Below are 24645 nucleotides of genomic sequence, written 5' to 3'. Positions count from 1 at the left end.
TGGCGGCTGGGCCGCGCCGCCCGGCCGGGGATGAGGGAGCGCGGCCGCCGGCGCGGCGGGGCCGTGGGGGCCATGGCCGAGGGCAACGCGGACTGGATGGGCTCCCTGCCCGCGGCGCTGCGCGCCCTCCCGCTCTCCAACCTCGCCATCCCGGGTAGGGCGGTCGGGCAGGTGTTCGGGGGCCGGGTGCTGGCGCTGGGGGGGAGGCGCCTGTCGGCCGCGGCGTCGCGTCCCTGGTAGGGGAGCGCTCGGGGTGAGAGAATCCCTGTCCATTGCAGCAGGGGAAGGAGGGCTTAATCTAACGTAAATAGAGCCGGGAGAAGCGAACCCATTGACCTGCTGTTTTCACTGGCTTTAAAAAAGGTAGCTGTGGCCTCTGGAGGTCCTCCTTAAGGTTTTTCAGGTTGTTTAAGTAAGGCTGGAATCAAGTCGGGAAGAAGGTTGGTTTGCGTTGACCCGAACAGCTGGAGGTTCAACAAATGGACGTGTTCAAGGTCTGCTGGGACAGGGCTTTGAGCCACCTGCTCTAGCGGAAGGTATCCCTGCCCATAGCAGGGGGCTTGGAACTAGATGATCTTTAAGGTCCCCTCCACCCCAGGCCATTCTATGATATCTCTTCTATAGCAGAATCTAAGCATGATTTGTTAGGGGTGGGGAAAAAAAAAGAGTGTAGTATGATCATGAAATATCCTAATGTATGGTCTTACATGAGAGACACTAAAATACTGTAATGACTTTTAAAATTTTCCCCCTAAAATTTTCTATATAAACTTAAAATATCTAACACCTGGCTCCTGTGCAGAGCTTCTAGTTTAATTTATTAAAATTGGCAAGAGTAAGCCTCACCACTTCTGGTTTGCAGATAGATAAACGAGTACAACAACAGATGACCTGAAACTTACATAGGAAGAAGCTGACTTTCCATCTGTAAATGGCAAAAAATACTATTACTTGTAGATGTCAGTAGGGAAGGTTCTAGGGGTGGCTACAGTGTCAGCTCATTCTGATACTCGATGTTAGACTGGTAGAGGCTTGGTTTTCATCTTAGTGCTTTAGCTTGAAAAACACTTTGGATATGTGTTATATTATAGATAGTCTCAAGCTGTGCCTTGGACATTAGGAGGAATTTCTGCACAGGAAGGTGATTAAATATTGGAACAGGCTGCACAGGGAGGTGTTGGAGTCACCATCCCTGGATGTGTTCAAGAAACGACTGGACATGGCACTTGCTGCCATGGTCTAGTTAACATGGTTGTGTTTGGTCAAAATTTGGACTGGATGATGTCAGAGGTCTTTTCCAACCTAATTGATTCTATATAGCAGATTTTTGGAGATGCTTCCCTAGAAACAGAGTAACTTTTTGTGTCAGCAGGAATAACCTGTCCCCTTCATGAAGCAAGTAGAGGAAGAGGCTGTGCACCTCCTGTGAGGTACCACAGCAGTCACTGCTGTTATCTGAAGCAGAACAGCAGAAATGCCAAGTTTCAGTCAAAAGTGGCACCCTTTCCTACCCTGACAGTAGCAAAAACGTTTTATGTGACCCTGCTCAACAGAAGTGGGAGAGAAAGGAAGTTGAATGTTCATATAAAATTCAAGTGTCAGCATATTTTGGAACTTCTAGCAAAGAAATTCTTCTCTGTTTTAGTGAACTGTAATAAGTCAAATTCCTGTTGCTGTAGCCACTGAAAGGCTACACACTGAGCAGAATGTTGTGATTGCATTAGGGTGCATTGCTGCTGTCTGTCTATTGCAAACATCATGCAACCAGTATTGCAGCAGAGAAACCAAAGAAATGAGTTCTTGTTTCAGTAATGCCATGATGCTTTTAAAATGAGTAGTGGGGTTTTTTGAAAATGCTTATATCTTTGTTTATGGTCAAGGTTGGTGTATCTTCCCACCCCTTTCCTGTATATACGTTATATAACCTGTAAGCAGGCAAAAGACATTTTGGGAAGATGTTTTGGAACATTTTTTTAATATTATTTTAGTCAAATGATTATTTTGCTGAGGTGGATTTTTGATGTGGTGCTTGACAAAGCAACCTTCTTGACAGCCAGGGTGGTGTGCAAGTAGTGTGCAAGGAAAGGACTGTATAATACAGGTTGCAGTTGAGGCATCTATTTACAGATGCTGAATAGCAATGGAGACCAGTGTTATCTTCAAAAGGGAGATGAAAGGTAGGCTTCAGGTTGAATGAGAAGCATTTTTGTTTGTGCTTAATGCCTGTGTGGCCTGCTTTTGTCCATCTCTTGATGCATTTGTGTTTCTCCCCTGGAATGATGGACTCAGCTGGTTTTGGTTTGGGGGTTTTGTTTTTAGTTTGTTTTCCCCTCCCTGCTCCCAGTCACTCTTTGTACATAGGAGCAGAGATGGAACTCTAGGAGTGGAAACCTTAAAACCTGTTTTAACTTGAAATAAAGTCAGCATTAAAAATCATGACACTCTTTTATACTTTTTGCGCTTAGAAGAACTGCAGCATTCAAAGAATAACATTCTATTTTTATTTTTTTTAGAAAAGGACAAAATGATGGTATAATGAGGCTATTTGAAGTGAAAGAATTTATAGTATACACAGTAAAGTAACATCTTAGATTTAATTTATGGTGTGGTATTTTAAGTGGCAAAGTCTTAAGTCTCTTGTGTGATGCTCAGGAGATCTTCATAGAGTTCTGCTGTTTATTTGTTGCAAAGCTTTTGCTTTTGGAGCTGCTTGTTTTCAGTGGCTTTAGAAAAGGTAGTTGTGACTCCTGGGGGTCCTTTTCAAGCTACATTATTCTGGGATTCCATGAGCTATTAAATATGGTGTGAAACATGTTACCTGAGGGCAGAGAAGGTCATTCTTTGCTCAGCCCTTAGAACCAACGGGTAGCAAATGATGTTGAAGATGGGTACCTCATAATGTATACAGTGTGTTTACATGCTTATTTAACTCTGTGCTCAAAATGGAGAGAGAATTTGGAAAATTCAAGGTCATTCTCTAAAGTTTGTGTCATCTGTTCCCACATTTGGGCTTTTCTGTCATTTCTTTTAGATAAAAACTCTAGACAAAATGTTACACTAGTGTAGTCTCATCCCAGAAATGTGTGATGTCATGAGGGGGGGGATCTTTTGCAATAAGAAATTGCCAAATATCAAGTAACTAAAATGTCATCAACTTACAACCGTACAATATAGTCAACAAAAATAACCACTCTCAACAAGTGGTGACCCTGTGTGAAAGTCCAGAGGGTTTTCTCTTAATTATATTCCACTAATCCTCTTTGAATGTGAGTTTAAAAATAAACTCTTAAACATTTTGATTGTGGATGTGACCATTGGCGGGGTATTTGTATGGTATTTGTTTAATTTCAAGCTGGTTTACTTTAAAGAATTTTATGAAATCATGTACAACTGTGATACTTATTACTTTCCTTGATCATCTGTTGATCTGCATCAGCTATTTTTCTTATTTATTCTTTGAGAAATGGAACACAAGAAGAATCTGGAGCGCTCTCACTGATCTGCTTTTGAAGTAAATCAACTATCCTTGCTTGTAGTTGCATGCTGACAGTTCATTGCACTGTGGTTTGTACAGTTTGTACTGATTCATTTTAACTACTGCAGAAATTCTTAAGCAAGTGTCTTGATTAACTAGGTGCTAGAGTCTCAAGTCTCTCAGCATCTGGATGTGCAGCACCATTCTCCTGTTTCATCGAGCTTTTACAGATGAAACACTGTGTCAAGGTCCACTTTGTGAGGTCACGATAAGCTTGTACCTGTTGGTTTGAGACAACAGGGCAGTCTAGTGGATGTTCAGTGCCAGCCATCAGTGTTTGCTTATTGAGCATTTTATCAGTCCAGCCTCCAAGGAGCTGGATGAATGTGATAAGCAGAAGAGCAGGCAATTCGGTTTTCCTTTGGGTGTTGGTAATAATGCATTTACTTAATTCTTATTCCAGCTTTGAATATTTAAGAGCTGTGATGTAACAGATAGGTATACAGTTTTGCATCAACCCGTATCCCCCGACTGGTTCCCAGCTTTGGGCAGGATGGTTAGCTGGGAATTTCCCCCATGCTGATTCTCTTTCTTTGTCTTCCAGAGAAAGCTTATGATGACTTAGCTAGGGATCCACTGCTCCTTGCAGGAACCTCCAGAACAGTTATGGGTGCCCTTTCATAAATATAAGTAAGGTAATCAAAAATGTGTTCTGTCCCCTGCCTTCCCTCCTCTTCCCCTTCAAGTACAAATGAGTGTGTTCAGCAAGCTAACCTGATGGAAATGTCTTCTGTGGTGATGATGGTTTAGAGGGATTTTAGAGGGTTTGAGTTTTTGTGTTGTTTGTGGTTTTTTTGGTGGTTTGTTGTTTTGTTTTTTGGTTTGGTTTGGGTTTAGGTTTTTTTGAGAAGTGGTTTCTGCCAGAAAAGCTTCTTGCAACAGCTGCTCATGGAATTGGGCAAGCCCCAGTGTGGGTGCTGGAGCATGTGGGTGTCCCAAGGGAACATGAAGGTTAGCTTGATGTGTCATGGTGCTGCAGATGTAGAAAGGAAAGAACAACAGGTTGAATGGCTGTATGTAGAATATATGGGTGATTATATTTTCTTTCACATAGTTTGGGTGAAACACATGCTATTAGTAAAAATTAAGCTTAGGTGGGGAACAATTAATTTGAATCTGAACTTTTTGATTGGTTTGATTGGTGTCACTGGAGAAGAGAGCTGAAAAATGGAAAATTTCATTTTTAAAACTTTGAAATGTAAATTTTTGTCTTGTAGGTCAAATTCTGTACATCTAAGGCTGATTTGAAACAGTAAGGAAATTTTTGCCACCAAAAGCCAGTTTTTCACATGCTGGTACACCTAGAACTGAGCATCATGCTCAGCAGGGTGCTCTGCTGGTGCGGAATGTTCTGGCTGGGCAAGCTGCCTCTCCAGGGAGAGGGGGGCAGCTCTTCACCTGCAGCTTCTGATCGTGCACAGAGCCTCTTCTGTCATCTTCTAGTGATACCAGCTGGTGTGTTCTTGCTTCCTCAGAAACCATGCGGAAGGCTGGCCAGGATCTCATTTCTAAGTCACGCAGAGCAGTTGGAATGTGGAGCTATTCCTGTCAGCATTAGGTTGGATGATGGGTAAGGAGTTTCCTGTGGGATGCTGGGTGGCAGGTAACCAGAGCTGACAGAAAAGATGAGTTTTACAGTTCCAGAAGCATTTTTTTTTAGCAGAAAATCTTATTGGCTTGAATATGGCTAAAACAAGATCATGTCTGAGACTTGAAATACTTAAGTGTCTTTGACTGTTCACTGATCTCTGAGGGGAGGTGGCTCTTCTAAAATAGTAAGTCTTTGCTTGCTGCTCCAAATTACAGCACTAGTCATGCTGCCTAATTCCCCACTATGACACATACACTCTTAACTTTCTAACCAACTTTGAATACAATAACTTCCTATAGTTTGTTCATGGTAGTGTCAGTATGACTGTGGCCAAAACTTTCACTACTATAACATGCCACTGTTTCTGCCCTTCTATGGGAAGCTCACTCCAAAAGCCTGAGTAAGAAGCCTCCTGGTTTTGATCTAAATGATCAAAGTACTATGAAATGATCATCCCTGGAAAACAAAGCTTTACACATACAGCTAGTAGGCAGTCATAATGAGGAGCAGTCCTGCTGGCCAAGCCCATAGTTAAGTTAAAGGAGGTGATACAAGGCATGGAGGGGTGTTTCCTGTGATGACAAGCTGCTGTGGGTGACTGAGTGATGCTGTAGCATGTCTGCTGGGTGCTTGTTGTCCTCATGTGTCAGGCACATGGGGAATGCCACAGGAAAGCTGGTGAGGCCTTGTGCATCTGCCCAGGAGTGCCATCTCCCACCCAGCAACTGGCCAGCTCTGCTATCCTGGCAGCACGAGTGTTCACCAAGAGCACGATGAGCTGCCTGCATTTGACTTGGCCAAGCAGAACTGATACGGTTCTGAAAAGAAGCTGGTCACTAGGCTCTGACTACATCTGATGGTTTTTTCTCTTTGCCTGCGTGACCCTGAGGTGAGCTGCTGAACTTGCTAATGCTGTGGTTTTCTTCTTCGTTCATGGGCTGGTGTGTGCTCTGGATGCATGAGCTGAGGGAAGTGGTGGTGAGCTTGAGGCTCCTCCCAAACAGTATTCCTTTGGAGTTCTAATTAAAAGGATCACTGAATCAGCGGAGCTGGCCATCTGTTGGGTTAAAACTCAAAGGGAAGAAATGTAAGATTTGTTCTGATGCACCAAGCTCTGTTTTCCTTCCCAATTTAGTTGGCACGTAGCAATGAATCAGGTAGTAACCATTAGAAGAAAGCATCCGTTTAAGTATGGTGATGTTGGGTATGATTTGTAAATACAGAATTTTCAGGATGAACTTCTGAAAGGAAAAGCTCTTTTATTACCTTGGTAGTCTACTTGATTGTAACAGCGAATCTCAAATGTTTTTAGAGAGTCTATTAAATTATCAGGAATGTTACACTGATGAGAATATTCGGTGGAAGACGTTGCACTATTCCTAAGTAACCAAGTATTCTTTTTGTGTGTCCCTGTGTGAGGAACTGGTGTGCAGACACTGAGTCTTTGTAGAAGTTCCCCTGAAAAGCCAGTCTTAGGGTTTCTCTTTCTAAAAGACTTCTGTCATCTGTTTAGCCAAAACCAATGTTCTTGAAATGTATATCAAGGTCTTAGTTTTTCCTGATAAAAAAAAATAAATCTTTTCCTTATTAAGATCTGTTCCCTAGAGAGTGACTTGTGTGTCTGGTAAATGAGTGCAGAACATGCCAAAGTTTTACTTCAAATGGAGAAAACTAGTCATAATGTTGATATAAATGTTTGTTGCTCTCTTTCCATGTTGTGTGAAAGTTCCAGTTTGCCTGCTCTTCCAGAAAAGATGTTAAAAGAGGGAAAATTACCATATAATGAAAACAAGAAAGAATTTCACTAGAGCCTTCTCAGAAGAGAACGAGCCCTTGATCCACACGTTTCTGAATGGTCAGAAATCAGGAGTTTTGGACTCTAAACTGAAGAGGAGCAGCTAGATCCATTCAGGATTTGAAATGATAGAGATGTACTGCTGCTTTCTTGGTTTCCCAATGCAGACAGATGCGGTTGTTGATAAATGGGAAATCATTACTAAATGACCTTAAACTTCATTGCCAATAACTCCAACCAGCGCCGAAAGGATTCCTCCTGGCTGGAAAGAAAAGCAAACTACCCTGTGACATTGTGTCTAAGATAGTTTTAAGCTGTCTTTAAGCTCTCTTTATGCCCCTTTTGTTGTACCCCGCTTCACCTCCCACCCTGAAAGAAGCAGTGGGAAATCAGGATAGTTCTTCCTCTATGAGAGGAAGTTTTCCTAAGAGGATTTAGTCTATACCAGGATTTGTCTTTCCTAATGAAACTGCATTAAGAATACCAAAGGATTCTTTTCAGATTGTTGAAATATAAACACTCATCTCTATAGTTTTAGATAATTATCAATAGGATGTTTGTTACTTCTGCCTTGCCTCCTTTTGCTAGGCAAGTTAATATGAACTATTTGATTTGCTTTTCATTAGTGATGAACTTTTAAGATGTTAATCTTCTGATTAGAAGATCTGGATTGTTAATGACCTGAATCCTGTGGACTTCTAGGCTTTGAGAGGCACTTTTGCTTGTCCCGTTTTTCCCTCAGTTTTGGCACACAGGACATGTGTTTTAGAGGAACGTTTGTGGGATAGCCTTAACTTGCTGGCAATTACATCCTGTGTTTTTGAAACTTGATTACTGTGCTTCTGGCTGTCTTGGCTGTGTAATGCTTGCTATGCCATGTCGTGTGCAGTGGTTTGTAACGTGTGGGGAATGTACTTCGTCCAGTGAGAAAAGCTTGTGCTAAGAAGTTTGGCGTCACTACAGCTGGGGGGTTCTGTGTCCGTAAGTGACCCTCTAATGCTTTTAGGGGGCTGGAATGTTACCTTGACCTTGGTTCTTAGGCACATTTAACATACACAAGAGGTTTTCTTGCGCTTTTCATCCCAATAACATTCTTTTAATGTGAAGATGAATCCAAATTTATTCTGATCTATTTAAACTCCTGCCCTTCTGCTTTCACTTATTGTTTCTTGGTAAGCCAGATTATTGCAGAAAGTGTCTTTAGGTGCTGCTTCTGACTAGTCCACAGCCTTGCTACGAGGGAGACCAGCAGTATGCTAGTAGACATGCTTGTACGCAAAAAAAGGGTGGTTTTGTCTTGTTTTGAAGTAATTGGCAGTGCACAAGTATGTTATATGTTGGAAGATCTCTGCACTTCACATGCCATAGAGTCATATTTTTAACATCCCATGAAGGTAAATTTACACGCTTGCAGAAAGACACAGGTTGGTGAGATGATGCTCATCCCTATCCCTCTTGCTGCAACAGGATATGCAGAAAGTACTATGTGGAAACAAAAGATAATATCAAATGATACAGCTAATAAGTGTTGAAATTTGATGCTTAATAATGTTCTATTGATGAGTATCACTTGTTTGAGCTACACCGTGGGTTAATTTGACTATCTGTGACTAAGCAGCAGGACAAATAGACACAACAGACTGGAAAGGTAGATTTTACTGCAGATGTGATGATAAACAGCTGCTTTCTAACAATTAGCAGAGAGGCTTCAATGAAAAAAGTCATCTGAACAGTGAAATACAATCTATTTAACATACAAATTGAATTAAGAAGTGATCTGTTTAACGTACAATTAACTTGAGAAATCAGTATAAGGAGAATAAAAAGATGTTTAAAGATACAAATAAAAATTAATCCATGTTTGTAATTACTGGGATAAAATTAAGAGGACTATCCATAATTTTAAGTCTGGCATCTAGAAGATACCTCTTTATTCTAGCTGTATCATAGCCTTTGATAGTTAAATATCTGGGCACTCGATGGGATGTGACTGCTTTCCTTGAAACTTCCAGTCTTTGTCAGATGAAAGAACTGAAACCAAGGTAGAGCAGCTGTTGTCTATAAGAGCTGCCAGCTGATTAGCAGTCCACTAATTTTTGTCTTTGAATGTGCAATCTCTTTCATGATTGAATTTAATGCCTGCTGGTTCATGCTGTGCATCTTCAGCCAGTTGGAAGCAAGTGGCAAATTATCATCACTTTGTTGCATTTTCTGTGGCTGACTTGGTTTCGGGAAGGGCTGAGCACCAGACTGGTGCCGTGTCACTGGAACAGCTCAGTGAGGTTTGCAATCTGAATGCTAATCCGGTCTCATCGACAGTAACTCAGAAAGATGTGTGCTGCACGTGCAAGAACGTGCCTTGGAGGCAGTTCACACTGGGTTTCTGGCCTCTGTTCACCTAAAGGACAATGAAGACCACGTTTCTTGACTTTTCTCTGCCTTTTGACTTTTCAAGGTGTAAGGTGGAGGTTATAAATACCTGGTTCTGTTGGTTACTTTTTTCACAGTCAAAAGGTTTAAGGAATAGCTTTATTGAATCAGTATGGGATGTTATTTATATTTCAGGTAGGTATCATCTGAAATGTCTTGCTTCAAGAATTCTTGCGGTTGTTTTTCCAAAGAAAAGTGCCCATAATAATTTGAGGTGACACACACTGTTTATGTGGTGGGGAACACAGATCGTGAAGGATTTTTTACATGTGAAAAAGACTTTCCTATGTACATTGCTATGAGAGTTTTGTGGCACTTGCTCTGTCCAGGAACTTCCAGCCCTGTCTTGCTGTCACTGTACAGCATCTGAGTATCTTCACACATCCTTGTGTTAGACATGAGTTGAGAATGTGGTTAGCAGCTCTTACACTGAACTGCTAACAAAATGGGACTAGTCTTCTCCATTCTTCTGGTATATGCTCTAGCCTTTGCCTTTTAAATTTTACAGAGTTGGATTGGTTTAGTTTATGCTTTTTCAAAAAGAAATCATGCTGTATCACACGTATCAGCAACCAGCCTGGTTTCTGCCATAGCTGCAGAATGGCTACACTTTGATGGAGTTCAGGAGCAGAGTGAAGGAGAGCAGGGATTATTTTGACCTCATGATACAATCGGCTTAGCATGTACTTAACATCACAGCTAAGCTATATTAAAAGGCAGTGGCTGAGCTGGTAACATATCACAGTGATCTTAAATTAAAGAAGGGCCTGGTGGATGATGTGAATCCCCACATTGCTCTTACCCCACAGCCCAACGAGCATCCAGTGCTGTTGCTTCAGTTTGGTTTTCTCTCCCTGGAGTAAAAATGTTGTGGGTCCAGGTTTGGCCTAGATATTTCTCACAGTGGTGGCTGGCCTTCTTAAATGACCACTGAAAACTAATTGAACTTGTGCTGTCGTTCCAGCCTCAGTATTGACCATAGAATGATCAGTAGAATTGATGATGTTCAATAGAATTGAGGATGTTCCCCTGTCCTCCTTAGCAGGTGGTCTGCTACCAACAGGTGGTCTGCCAAAAGAAAGGCATGTTTTTCAAATGCTCCAGCTCATGTTCTGCTTGGTTGTTTTTTTTTTCTAGGTATGCCTGTTGAATTCATTGTAAGTGAAAGTTCCATTTCTTAGACTTTTAGCAGAACCATGGGCAGAGAGTTAAAAGGATCTTCTCTAACTATAGAAGCATGTCACATATAGTTTAGTTTGCTGTTAAGGAGTGCAGTTTTTAAACTATGTGTTGAAAAAGTTGCAATGTGCTTCTGGCTCATTTTCTTTCATGTTGCTCTCTAGTGCTGTAAATAGAATGTGATACTGTAGAGAGCAAATTTGCTCTTTGTGTCCTTATATGCACCTTGTATGTGGCAATTTGCAAAGGAAAGGCTTTTGTAGCTGTAAAGTATGTGATCAGACTTAAGAAAACAAGCTGTTTCTTGATTCAGATTTGCTCAGATAACTCCAAGTTGGCAACGATATATCTGTGGCCAGATAAAATTGTCATTCCTTTGTAAGTCAGATTTATCAGTCTAAGGGAGCATAATGGTGAGAGTGACTCCTATAGACAGATCTCTAGACTGCTGCACTGTCTTAGTTAGAATAAAAAGAAAATATTTCTTATGTCATTATTCCAGAAAGTCAAACAATTTTCTACATTGACTTAAACAGAGGAAGAAATAAAATAGATAAAATCAAGATCATTAAAAAAAAAAAAAAAACAAACACAAAAACCAACCAACCAAACAAACACATTCACAGTGAAAAACAAAAAACCCCATGATTCCTGTGTGCCAAGTGACTCATTCCAAGGCAGAAGACAAGCCCCATGTGATTGAAGTCTACTTTGTAAATATTATGGAAGCTTGAAAGACTCATTCTGCTGTATGGGAAGGTGTCTGAAACTCAAACATCTGTAAGCTACAGCTTGCTGCATGAGCCAGACCTCACATGGCTTCTTCTGAAATGTCTTCACTAAATGTTTGATCCTGTATTTTGTTTGGGGTTTGATCCTGTATTTTGTCTGCATGTTTGGAGGTGGGAAAGAAAATCCTCTCACTCCAAAACTGACAGCTACTTTCTGATGTAGTCTACTGTGACAGGTAGTAAATAGCTTCTTAAGATGGCATCTTTTAAAACCAGCTCTTTTGTCACTTGTTTCTAGAGGACTGAATGGAAAACCATAAGAGGCACAATTTTACAAGGCTGTAAAGAATTCATGAAGAGTTGGTCAGAACTAGTTTTAGTGGTTATCTGTAAAGCCTGAAAACTAATCTTCATGGTACCTTTTCATTACTTTTGAACTAGTTGAAATTCATGGAGACAGAGGGCATTTAAGGTTGTTGGCAACTGATGTTTGGTTTATGCACAGTCTGTTCTTCCATCTGGATTAAAAAATGCCGACGGGATAATCCAATTGAGATCATAATCTTGTTTGTAGCTCTGACCTTGCATCACAGGGAATGCATCAGTCTTCAAGTGACCCCTTATATACAAAAGGTTTGGGTAAAAGAGGCTATGGATGCCTCAAATTTCATCTTAAAATTGGATATGACAAGGTAGGACTTTTTAGAGTTGCAAACTGAGGTAGAGAAGGAAATTCTAGAAAAGCATAGCCATGCTAGAAAAGCTTAGGCCATGCACGATTAGAAAATGCAGATGCCAGCAACATGGTGCAGGGTCCTTGTATTCCTGGGGCAGCTGGGATATGAGCTCCTTGTTACTGGTGGTGAAGATGCTTTCTCTGTACTTCAGCAAGTGGGTCTGCAGGGGTTGGGTGGGGGTCTGGCTCAATGAGCAAACTCTTCCACTGTGCTGAAGAGAAAGGGAAGGAGGGCTGATAGAGCTCCTATAGTGTTTTTTCTGTCTGGGGTTTCACAGGGAAGGTGAGCCTGCAGCAGTTGCAGCTGCATGGCCAGAATGCTGGTGCCTGGTGTCAATGATTAGAAATCCCTGGTAAACCTCAGTCTGGTGGATCAACTTCTACCTGTCTTTGCTTTCTGCTGTTCTGGTACAGTGCAGGCCAAGATACACTGCCCTCACTCTTTGTTCTGTTACTGACTTGGCTAGGGTAGGGATATTTGATTGACTCCAAAGCTGTTATTTTGAAGGAATTTTGTTGTTATTCAGGTTTGTTTCCATTTACCATTGAATTTTCAGTTGGAGGTTTTTTCTAGTAAGCAAAAATTTTATGCTAGAGGTGCAGTTTTTCTGCCAAGGTACAGATAGTGTTACAGGAGCTTTGCTGGACTGTCATTATTTTGGCATGGACTGGTGATTTTGATTGCTGGTCGTCTTTTTTTGAGGAGTTTTCTGTTCACCATATGTTTGGTCACTCAAAGACACTGCCAGGTAAAAGACATGTTTGTGATCTCATTTAACATGAGCTTGGTATCTACACACACAGTAAATGTGGTGTACTCAAGGGTTCCACCTCTAAGTTCAGCCAATCATTGCCCACTGTTCAAACTACTAATCATTTATTTACTATCTTGAGGCTTGTGCAGGTGCAGATGCCTCTGTCCATCACACAAATAAAGATACCTCTTTGAAGAACTCTGCTGTATTAGGTCGTAATTGGATTTACCAGGTAGAATTAAATTGAAGTCTCAGGTTTTTACAATGAAGCTGGAAGTCTCATTGTAGATCAGTGATCTACCAGGCTCTGGGAAAGCTTTGAAGATTGATTGGTAGTTTATAAATTGAAGGAAGGTTAGAGGGAAGTTCTTCTTTACCCACTTATGTTTGTCTTGTGGTTTTCGGAGTGCACTGAAATTAGAACTGTTTTCTTGTGTGAGCTCCCAGCTGAGAACCCTATGCACAGCTCTTGTTGTAGCGTCAGGTAAAACCAAGATGTAAAGGATAGTCTGAAAGGCTCACACTTGAGCATAACTCTTCTGTGATCCTGCCATACATGTAGGACTTTGTTCGGTTTACAGAGCACATGAATATATGTGTTTTGGCATAGTCATTTTTTCTAAAATTAATTATTCTTGGCTTTTTTTCCCCAGGATCACATGATTCTTTCAGCTACTGGGTTGATGAGAAATCTCCTGTGGGACCAGACCAAGCCACAGCCATCAAACGTTTGGCCAGAATTTCCTTGGTTAGAAGGATCATGAAGAAATGGTCAGTGACTCAAAATCTGACTTTCAAAGAGCAGTTGGAAGGTGGGATCCGCTACTTTGATCTTCGTGTATCTTCCAAACCTGGGGAAATAGGACAAGAGATTTATTTCATACATGGCTTGTTTGGCATCAAAGTATGGGATGGGCTGAAGGAGATTAATACCTTCCTTGAGCAGCACCCCAAGGAAGTAATCTTCTTGGATTTCAATCACTTCTATGCCATGGATGACGGCCATCACCACTTCTTGATCAACAGGATCCACTCAGCATTTGAATCCAAACTTTGTGCTGTTGAATGTGTGGAATACGTGACATTACAGTACATGTGGGAGAAGAAGCACCAGGTAGGGAAAGGATGTGTAATGTTTTTCAAACCCAAAAGGTTAAGATTTTAAAAACAGTGTAGTTCCCACTCAGAGGTGTTGGACCAAGGATGATGCTGATGGTCAATTTAAAGCCCACTAGGGCCTCCTTTATGTAGTGTGTATGTTTTCCTCCATTTATGTGCAGCAGGGTATCCCCTTGTCCATGATGTGAGTAGTCTGTGTCCTGTTCCCAAGCATGCTTGTTAAATTAAATTATATATCCTTGGAGCTTTGTGTTCCTCACAAGTGGTTTTCTCTTCTGGAAGAGCATGTATTGCAGACTTGTGTTGGTGAGGATTTGATTAACTGTCATCTTTCTGGCTTTAATGTGACTGAGGTAGAGTACAGAATTTCTTAGCTCCTTTGCAGCCATCCAAATCTATAGAGGTGAGGTTAAATGCTTCTTTCTGCTCCCGTGTGTACATACAAACCAAGAATAGGGTTTCAACAGTGGCTGAATTTCAGCAGCAGCTGTAATTCTTAAACTGTAAAATACATGGGGCTTTGAGGAATTCCTCTGAGCTAATGTTGTCAGTGTTAGGGCTCAAAATGAATGTTTTGTAAATGTTGGTGTTAATTAAAAGTATTGCATCTTTGTGCTATCCTCTTATAGAGAACCACCTTACAAGGCATAAAATATGGACTTTTGATTTGGAGAAGGTTTTACTGAAAGCAAGAAAGCTTTGGCATCTCATGCTGTAAGTGTCAGCAGAATGCCATTACACCACTCGACCCAGTACCCTTTAGCCACCTAGTAGGAGTTACTCAGAACATGGCAAGACTGCTAAAGTTCTTAACTTAAAGTACAGATACAGTATTCTCTGATGGTAAGAATCTGAAATTCTCTTAGAAATGTATTTAAGCTGAATTCTTCAAAAGACAGTTCAGTATGCTCCTGGCACCTGTCATTGTAAACTGATGACCCTGAAAGCCTGAAGCAATCCCATTCTCACAGCTACACCAAAATGATCTCTGTCTCCTTTGGCAATAGTGCAGAAAATTTGCTGACACTCTTGACTTGAGAGCACCTTCTTTTTGCTTGGTCCTCTTTTCACTGCTATGCTAGCTGCAACAGTACCGTATGAGCACAAGCCAGTGCAACATCCTGCTCAAATAAAAATATAATAATTGTGATTTTTTTGTTTGTTTATTTTTTCTCTTCTTTTTTTTTTTTTGTTCTGTTAGGTTCTCATATTTTACCACCACCCTCTGTATCAGGAATACCCCTTCCTGTGGCCAGGTAATAAAATGCCAGCACCGTGGGCTAATACAACCAACGTGCACAAACTGCTGCAGTTCCTGGAGACTACACTTGAGGAACGGAGTCGTTATGGGACTTTTCATGTTTCTCAAGCAATCCTCACACCTCGGGTGAAAACTATTGCACGGCATCTCGTTCGTGGTCTGAAGAACACACTTGTTCATAGGTAAGGACTTGTCTTCATTTCTCAGTTCTTTACTTACCACGTTTCACGTTGAAAGAAGCACTGAGTAAGCAAGAAACCACAAGATGTTAGCTTAGGCTTGATGCTGCTTTGCTCAGTACTTGTTGCTTGTGAGAGATATTTGCAACCCTTAAAAATAAAGAATCAATGAAAATAATACAGTGACAGGGTGTGTGTGTATATATATATATATAACTGTAAGTGGCTTGGGGGGGGCGGAGAGCTTGTGCCACAGAGGAAGATTGGCTATTTCTGCATTTGGTTTTGCATTTGTCTGTACAAATCTGTCCCAGTAATATCAGTAATGGACAGATATATGACCTGGGGCAGGTCATATATTTTATCTTGGGTGTTTTTTCTTTTTTACCAAAAATTAGATTAACCATTTGACTTTAATACCACTGACTGTTGTACAATTATTTTGTCTATGAGTAAGATCATTATAAGAGGGTTTTACTTGGAGTAGCACAGAGTGCCAGTGACTCTTAATAGTGTTAACAGCATGACCAGAATATTTCCATATGACTGAATATTATGGAATTATCACCTTGTAGCCTATTTGCTAAAAATTAGCAAAATTGTCCTGATAGGATCTGGTCTCCTGGCTCACTATTTAATATTCCGTGTTTTGATGTCACTAACAGTTTATTTTGCTGTAATGATATTAAGTTTTAAATTACTCTCGTACAGATGGTCTCAACTGGTCTAATTCGATCAGGAACTGAGCTTATTTCTAAGCAGTGAGATAAACACACATCTTCAGCAGCCAGTTTATGTTCCTTGTTCATTGGTCACTTCAGAGTTAATTACAGTATTACTGTTTTGAAGTTAATGTCAATGTAGCTTTTTAAAAATCCTTTCTAAAAATAGCAATTGTTGTGCTTTCACACTCACAAAAGTTGCTGATGTAAGTTGTTGACTGAGAGCAGGCCTGTTGAGAAGGACTTGGGGGGTACTGTTGGATGAGAGCCTGGACATGACCTGGCAATGTGCACTTGCAGCCCAGAAGGCCAAACACATCCTGGACTGCATCCAAAGCAGCATGGGCAGCAGGTTGAGGGTGGTGATTCTGCCCCTCTACTCCACTCATGAGATCCCACCTGGAGTGCTGTGTCCAGCTCTGGGGTCCCTAGCATGGGAAGGACATCAACCTGTTGGAGTGAGTCCATTGGGGAGGCCATGAAGATCATTAAAGGGCTGGATCACCTTTCCTGTGAGGAAACGCTAGGATAATTGGGATTGTTCAGCCTAGAGAAGAGGATGCTCCAGGGTGACCTAATTGCAGCCTTCCAGTACCTGAAGGGAGCCTACAAGAATCATAGAATCATAGAATCAGACGGGTTGGAAAGGACCTCTGAGATCATCAAGTCCAACGCTTGATCCACTCCCACCACAGTTGCTAAACCATGACACTAAGTGCCACATCCAGCCTCATCTTAAAAACCTCCAGGGACGGAGAAGGATGGAGGGAGACTTCATACAAGAGCATGTAGTGACAGAACAAGGGAGAATAGCTTTAAACTGCAAGAGAATAGGTTTAGGTTAGGTATTAGGAAGAAATTTTTTACTGTGAGGGTGATGAAGCCAGAGCAGTTGTGGATGCCCCATCCCTGGGAGCGACCTGGTCTAGTGTAAAGTGTCCCTCCCCGTGGCAGCAGGGTAGTAATGAGATGACCTTTAATATGCTTTCCAACCCAGGCGATTCTGTCAAGTAAGGTGGCGGTATACATCACAGAATTTTCAGTCTGCTTCCTGTTCACGGGCATTAATCTGGCAAAACACCAGCCGTCCCAGCCGGCGTTCCGGGTCTGTGCGGGCGCTCGGCACTGGGCGGCGCTGGGGGACCGTGAGCGGGGTGAGCGCCGGGCTGGGGCTGGGCGGTGCAGCCGCTGCGGTCTGCGGGTTACACCCGGCATCGAACCGCGTTTCGGCTTTAAAACATACGTGTTTTTTTTTCAAGCGACTCCTGGCACGGATCTGGGCCGTAAGCCACCATTAGCTGGAAGCCTGCCTTCGCTCCATCCCTGCCTTTCAGCCCTATCCTTACCCCTTGTTTGGAAGTAAACTGAAAATTTAGTAGATGCTGCCGTTTGCTAAAGCATGATTGCTCGTACGTTTACACAGGCTAGCTGATGTGCAAATCAGTCTTTGCATTTTATGTAGATGTCTGCCTTCTCATATGGAAATTTTGCCCTGAATATGAATATTTAAATGTTCTTGAGCTCTTGTTAAAGGAGAAACGTGCAACAGTCACACTTAGCCAGCAGAAGTCTCATGTGTCCCTTGACAGGGGCAGTAATTATGCCTTCACTCAAGTTCTCTTTTTCTCTTGATTCTTGATAAGATTTTTAAAATTTTCCTGAAGCAGGTGTGGTAGGGTGTTTTTTAAATTTTTGTGGATGTGGTTTTTTTCTTTATCACCCTGCTAGCTAATTTGCATGTCTACCATCTTCACAAATAATGTATGGGTGCTATGGCACTAATTTAAATAATACTAATGTATTTATCCATTTGTCTAACTGCTGAAAAACCTGGTGTTTGCATGTTAAAGTGCAAAAAAGCTGGTATAGACTCCTGGCTTGCACTGTGTCCAAGAAATTACTTGAAATTTTTCCCCATAGTAGAATTTCTAACTCCATTTAACTCAGTTCCTGACACACCTCACCTTCCTCTGGTTACAGTGATGTATAGCAGGACATTCAACCCCTATAGAGCTGACAGCCTGATTCTGGGTTTGGTTTCCCTGATCCCGTTGTGGGTCTGGAAGCTGAAAGGAGTTTTGTAGAATGCTGCCTCCAACTTTTTTCCTGCTGACTCTGAGGCAGAAATGGGCAGGGGAGCATCTCAGGCCAGATAGAGCTTTGCTTTGTGCTACACTGCAGTCTGCTATGAAATTGAGATTTTGACTTAACACATGCTCAGGTGAAAACAAACCAGGTTGGAGAAAATTGTAGTGTAACGTTGAATACTGAAGCACAGTCTGCTCAGTGAACACAGAGTTCACAAATGTTTTGTATGCCTGCTAATTTGGATTGATGACTGACCAGTATTTGATAGCTAATGACCATGTGCTATGTTAAGCACTCGTCTGATCAGCTGGTGGCAGTCAGGACCCAATTACAGACATGAGATAATATATTTTGTAAAGGGCATGTTGTGTTTGAAGTAAGTAGAGTTAAGTATAGAGAAGTGTCTCTTTTAAAGTGTCTAATTTTCTTTATTTCAATTTCTTTAGGAACCTGCCCATGATTTTGAATTGGGTGAAAGAACAGAAGCCCGGTGTTATGGGTGTTAACATAATTACCTCGGACTTTGTGGAGCTGGTTGACTTTGCTGCTACAGTTATTGCACTGAATGACCTCCTTTTAGAAGAGGATGAATCTACATCTAAATCCTGATTGCTGTATCCTGCTTGTGCTCATCAGTGGACATCTTTGAACTATGCTCAGTGTTTTACTTATCAAGTGAAACCCATTGTAGTCTCCATTCATTTAAAAAAAAAAAGTGTCCTAGAGGAAACGTGGTTAGACATCACATACAGCCAGGTCCCCGCTCCTGGTGATGTGTGGACCTGAGTGGAACAAAGTACTGTCTGAGTGCTGCTGCGTGTCTGTCTGTGCTAAGTGTTTGACTAAGTTATGCACACATCTGCTGCCGTCTGGTGCAGTCCCTGCCTGCCGACGAGAGGCTGGCCTCTGGAGCAGATGTACCCGATTGTAGGGTGCATCTCCCTGGTGACTGGGCTCACCGTGCCCTTGTGTGTGCATCCTGCTTGTTTCCCATCACCACGGCTCACTCCGAGGATTGCTGCTGATCCCGTAGCAGTCTGGCCAGGCTGGCTGAGATGGTATTGTTCTTGGGCCACCTCAGGCATAGCTGGGCCCAGCTGGGGGCTGCTGCTGTGTTCATTATGCTGTTTTAGACACTACCTCTGACTTACTTGAAGGGACAATATTGCCATTGTTCAGGGGGAAGCTGTTAACACTGTTAAATATCCAAACTGTCCTTTGGGCCTGAGAGGTGAAGGCTTGTCCCACTCTTCCTCTTTGGAGTCCAAATGCTTCTTCTGGACCTCTTTATATTACTTTAATACTTCAATACATTTATTGCAACCATGTTTGTTTCTTTTTTGTTTGTGTTTCTTTTGTCATTAATTTGGAGAATATTTCTATCTTCAGATTTTGAAGATTATAACTCACAAGTCTGAATTCCTGTTGGGACATGTGAGAACGTACAGCACAACCTTTCTCTTTTGCTTGTTGGTTACTCGGATTTTTTCATCCTTCAGTTTTTCTTTGGGGAAAGTTTCTCACCCAGACAGCCTTTCTCTGGAAGAAGGTGGGCTAAATGGGGGATTACTTGATATTCAAAGAACTGGAGTTGACAGGGACTGCATAAAGCCCAAATATTGAATCACTGTGACTTGTGATGTGACAATGAATTTTGAAATAGGACCTGCAAGTTGTGCTTGTAGACAGAGCCACAGCTATGGGGGAGAAATTTCTCCAACCTTCACATGCTTATGACAAAGTAAGCAATAGTCATAGAAGCACAGGCAGGTGTCAGTGCTGCTTCTTTCTGTAGTCATGCTTATTTTTGTTTGTTCACAAGAAGATGTGACCATGTGTGTTTGCGCCAATGCAATCGCATGTTGGGACTTATCAGCACTTAATTCACTAGCTGATAGCAGTCCTGCAGTCTGGTTTACCTTTGTTTTTTTTTAAAAAAAGATTAAGCACAAAAATGACTGATTAGCAGATGCTTCTCTGCTCAGTCATCTTTCTAAAGCAACTGTTGGTGCACTAATTATTCACTGAATATGAATTTGTATTAATCTCTAAGCTTATTTATAATAGAATGGATCATTTTTTATGGATATTTTATTCAAAAGAAAAGTGAATCTCAAGATTTATTATTTTTGTTATTGTATCCTGTGTCTTCCATCATGGTCTGACAGCTGTGAAAAATCCCAAACCTCTTTGCTTGCTTGTCACAAACTCTAAACTTGGGACAAGTTTATCTAAAGGTTTGCAAACCTTCCATGTGAACCTTGGCTGGATTCTGAGCAGACTGTAATCTGATTTATCTGTTGTTTGCATGGTTTTCATTAGAGTTCTTTGAATTTTTTAACTGAATCCTTTCTCTAAGGGAGTTGGGGGTAGGGGGCTGCCTGTCACTCAAGCTGTCTTTCTCCTTTCCTCTTGTGTTCTAGTGACAGGGGACAAGTGATAAAAATCAATTTTTGGGAACTAAGCTCAAATTTCTAGTTTAATACTTCCTTTGAAAACCCCAGCAGAAGGTTTTTATTTTTTTTTCTTGTTGATGAAACTGTTGGAACCTTTTTTTGAACAGCACTGTTTAGTGTGCAAATTTATTTAAAATACCTGGATTTTCCTTAGCTGTATTTTGTGTTAACCTACTTTTACTTGTGGCCCTAACTGAAACTCCATGATAGCATTACGTGTATGGATTTGGTTTCAGTGGTGGTGTAGCTGCAAATTGTCTTAGAGCTCAGAACTCAGAAAAACCTGGCTTGAATACTGATTAGGCAGAAATAATGTGTTTGCAAGGTTTCCTGCAAAACTGGAAGACAAGGCAAGAAGATGAAGTGAATATGATGTTTGCATTTGACCCTTAATGTATTTTGTACTGTATATATCTACCTCAAAAGAGATTTATTGGACTTAACCAATACTTGTGTTGTGCATGCACAGGAATGACTGGGTCATTGGTCCTTCTGCTGTATTTATTTGGATAGAAACGGGATGGTTGCAACTCAGGGCTTTGGTTAGACATTTTTAAGTGTAAACTCAGCAGTTTCTTTAACATACTTGCTGTTAGCTCTTGCCTCTTGAAATAGATAATGGCATGTTAGGTGTTAAGAGTGTTAGCAGAGGGAGAAGAAATGGACAACAGCTTTAGGATTAATGGTTAAGTATGTGTGTGGGGAGAACAACGTTTCTGTAAGGTTGGCCTGTCTGAAGAGTCTCATGTGTCTTTTCAGAGCAGTGCTTGATGTTGTGCTTCTAATGTGAGAAACCTGACAGTCTCAAGTAGTGAGTTGGGCTCTTGGCAGATAACACTTGTCTGTGACAGGATATCTCCCATGGATATTCTGGGCAATGTTAGTGCTGGTGTTTCAAATTGGTCCTAGGGTAGTCCTAAACCATCCTAAGCAATATGAACTACCCTTCTATTCTGTTACACAGAGCAAAGCTACCCATATAACAAACAGGCTTATCTCTCTGACACAACACCAAAACATCTTCAGACTTCCTCATGCTTTGAAAGATGGAGCTCATCTAGGCTTGAACTTTGGGCTGTGGACTCTATTTTGCAGCATTACAAAATTAAAAGGTGAGCTGGGCAGGAAGGGAGGATCAAGGAAGTAGGGCAGTAGTGGAAGGTGCTCACGTGGAAGGTGTGGCAGTGTTTGGCCCAGTTTCAGGCAGTAGAGTGGAGCAGGTCTGGCAGGTGAGTGACAGTGGCTGCAACTCATGCTGAGACACACAGACAATAGTCTGACTCTGAGTGGTCTGTTCCTGAGGTCAGTGTGAGCAATTCAGACTGTGAGATCAGGGATGTGTGAGCTTGAGGAAAATAAAGATTGACATGAACACAGGAGAAAGCTGGGGGTTTTTTGCTGTTGACGTAGACATACATTTGGTGAATACAGTGTTTCAGTCTTGCTTGTATATCTCCAAAGCAGTAGGGTTTACTTTTAAACAGTCTAGGTAGAAAACTCCCCCTGAAGAGTTGTTCTGACTTCTTGGTAGGTGCTGGGAGAGGAAAAGCCAGGAAAAGAGCAGCTGCTTGAGGCAAAGTACTTATTTGAATTGCATGTTCTTGAATAATTATTCGTATGGTTTGTTATTATAGATTCAGGTTACTTATATATTGTTTTATGACTGTTCTTTCTCTTCCTAATATGCAACACAGAATGCCAAGCACACTGGTGGCATTCCTGTTCTCCTTGCACTGATTGCTGCCATGTGCAATTCAAGGGCACATTTGAGGCACAGTAGATCTCTGTGTGTATCCCTGATGGGAAGTAGTAGGGAGATAGTTGTTACATGTGTGACTACTTAGCTTCTTACTGTGTCCTTGTAGGTGAAAACAGGAAAGGAGTCACTACTGGATTTTGCAGACTGACAATCTCTTGGCTTCTTACTTGGGAACTACTGTCCTAATATGTTGAACTGTGAAACTGGGAGTTAGTGTTTTCTTTTGTTATTAAAAAAATAAAAATAAAATCCTGCTGTTGAGTTCTATCTCAAGAACTGAAGGGATACCTGTGTGCATGTGCTCTGCTGGGATGGTAAGGATCTTGCTGGAGACAGTGCTGGCAAGACATGTTTCAAGGGTGCTGTGGGCAGTGAGAGATGTGAGATGGGAGTCTTCTAGGGTTGCTCAGCCTGGAGAAAAGGAGGTTCAGGGGAGGCCTTATTGCTCTCTACAACTATCTGAAAGGAGGTTGTAGTGAGGTGGGGGTTGGTCTCTTCTTCCAGGTAACAACTGACAGGACAAGAGGAAATGGCCTCAAGCTGCACCAGGGGAGGTTTAGATCAGGTATTAGGAAACAATTCTTCACAGAAAGGGTTGTAAAGCATGAGAACAGACCGAACGGGGAAGTGGTGGAGTCGCCATCTCTGGAAGAGTTCAAAAAGTGTGTGGATGTGGCACTTGAGAACATCGTTTAATACTGAGCACAGCAGTGCTGTGCTGGACTTGATGATCTTTGTCTTTTCCAGCCTTGGTAATTCTATGATTCTGTGATTCAGAGCAGAAATGCTGACTGCAAAAAGGCCCATATTCTGCTAAATGGACTCTTTGGAGAAGACAGGAACAATGAGAAAACGCTGTCTTTGCTCCCAACACATGCTGTCTTCCTGTCTTCTGGTGTGTTTGCACTGAGTTAGAATGTTGGAGTTTACAAAGCACCTATGCTGTAAGGTTGCTTTTGAGCAGGAACTTCTGGCTCAAACAGAAGTAGGGCTTCTGCCAAGATGCTTATCTTGTTCTCATCTGGCTAAGCCTTTGGAAATATTTTCTTTGCATACCTGTCTCAGGTGTCAGAGTTCATTGCTGTATCATCTAGCAGTCCAGGGTTTAGGACTTCAGTAGATAGAGGATGTGGCCATTTTGATTTAAAATTGGGTTACCCATGGAAGTCTAGAGAGCATGTGGGACTTGAGATTTACTTGACTTTGCAGTGTTTCATACAAAGTCCATATGAAGTTTTAGTAAGACTTTTGTCTTGATTTCAACACATTGTTACCAATCCCTAATAAGCAAATTTTTTGGTCAGAGGACCACTGTTGGAGACAAAACTTCAGGCAAATTTTCATTGGTTGTTTAAGCACAGAGAAATTGTCTAATGTGAGGAACAGAACTGACCCAAAACTTCATTCAAAGTTCAGATCGGTTCAAAATGCAGTTCTTTTTGGCAGTGGAAAATAAGATTTTTTTTTTAATTATTATTTTTATTTTGCTTTTCTCTCTGACAAATTCTTATTCCAGCCTTGTTTTTTAACTCAACAGATGAATAAAAGAGCCAGAGCATATGGTGAAGAGCAAATACATTTTATGCTAAGGACACATATGTAGGACTAACTGTGGCAAGAGTATAGTGATTTACTTAATCACACCTTTAATGGTAATCCTATTAGCTCTTTGTTTTAGGTTGTTAAATCAGTCTCTATTTTGTATTAAAAATAATCAGTCCTACTAAATCAGTATGTCTGTCCTGTTAAAGTGTTTACTTCCATTAGCATATTTATTTCTCTGTAAGTCTAATCAAGTAAACTTTTAATTGTAGCGACTGGAATAGGAATGTCAGCTTTAGAACTGTGTGCTGAATCTGATTACATAAATATTCAGGAATATAAAATATATTGTGTTGTCCATTGAAACAGTACTTCTTTTACCCACTGATAGATCTGTGATATCTCACCTACATTGACTGCAGTGTATTCTTAATTTTGAAAAAAGTATTGATCAGTACATCCTCTATAACAATAATTTTGATGGTTCTTGGATTTTTTCTTAATGTTAAATGTATTTTGCAGATGGATTTTTTTTTATTATTATTTATACTGTGGGAAAGGGCAGAGGGGCCAGGTGAATTTTTATTTTATGAAGTTTCTGTTCTCTTTTGTGGTAGTTTGTGCTTGATCCATCCGTCCAATATAGTTTTGTGAAACCAGGATGCCTCACCTGAACTGCAGATAAACTTGGGGTTCACATCTGTTTCTTTCTGCTTTATATTGTTGGGGTTTTTAATCCTGAAAATAAAAAGTATAACATGAGCTAA

General features: G+C 41.2%; 1 protein-coding gene across 2 annotated transcripts; it reads left to right on the top strand.

Moving 5' to 3' along the window:
* PLCXD2 (phosphatidylinositol specific phospholipase C X domain containing 2) lies at positions 1-24645 on the top strand. Of its 2 annotated transcripts, none has more exons than XM_064644117.1 (4): positions 1-154; positions 13406-13866; positions 15073-15314; positions 18568-24645. In XM_064644117.1, exons 1-4 carry the CDS (start codon positions 31-33, stop codon positions 18728-18730), a joined length of 990 nt encoding a protein of 329 aa, XP_064500187.1. In that variant the 5' UTR covers positions 1-30; the 3' UTR covers positions 18731-24645. The 2 variants fall into 2 exon arrangements, with proteins under 2 accessions (XP_064500187.1, XP_064500189.1); XM_064644119.1 differs by lacking the exon at positions 1-154 and adding an exon at positions 5011-5105.

The sequence above is a fragment of the Pseudopipra pipra genome, chromosome 2, assembly GCF_036250125.1.
Source record: "Pseudopipra pipra isolate bDixPip1 chromosome 2, bDixPip1.hap1, whole genome shotgun sequence".
Taxonomy (NCBI): Eukaryota; Metazoa; Chordata; class Aves; order Passeriformes; family Pipridae; genus Pseudopipra; species Pseudopipra pipra.
This window is presented reverse-complemented; position numbering and strand designations above follow the sequence as displayed.

Bases quoted from the DNA above. Each gene is read 5' to 3' on its own strand.
- PLCXD2 (XM_064644117.1), top strand. From the start codon at position 31: ATGAGGGAGCGCGGCCGCCGGCGCGGCGGGGCCGTGGGGGCCATGGCC. The intron at 155-13,405 runs GTAGGGCGGTCG...TTTTTTCCCCAG, and splicing joins CTCCAACCTCGCCATCCCGG to GATCACATGATTCTTTCAGC. The intron at 15,315-18,567 runs GTAAGGACTTGT...CAATTTCTTTAG, and splicing joins AAGAACACACTTGTTCATAG to GAACCTGCCCATGATTTTGA.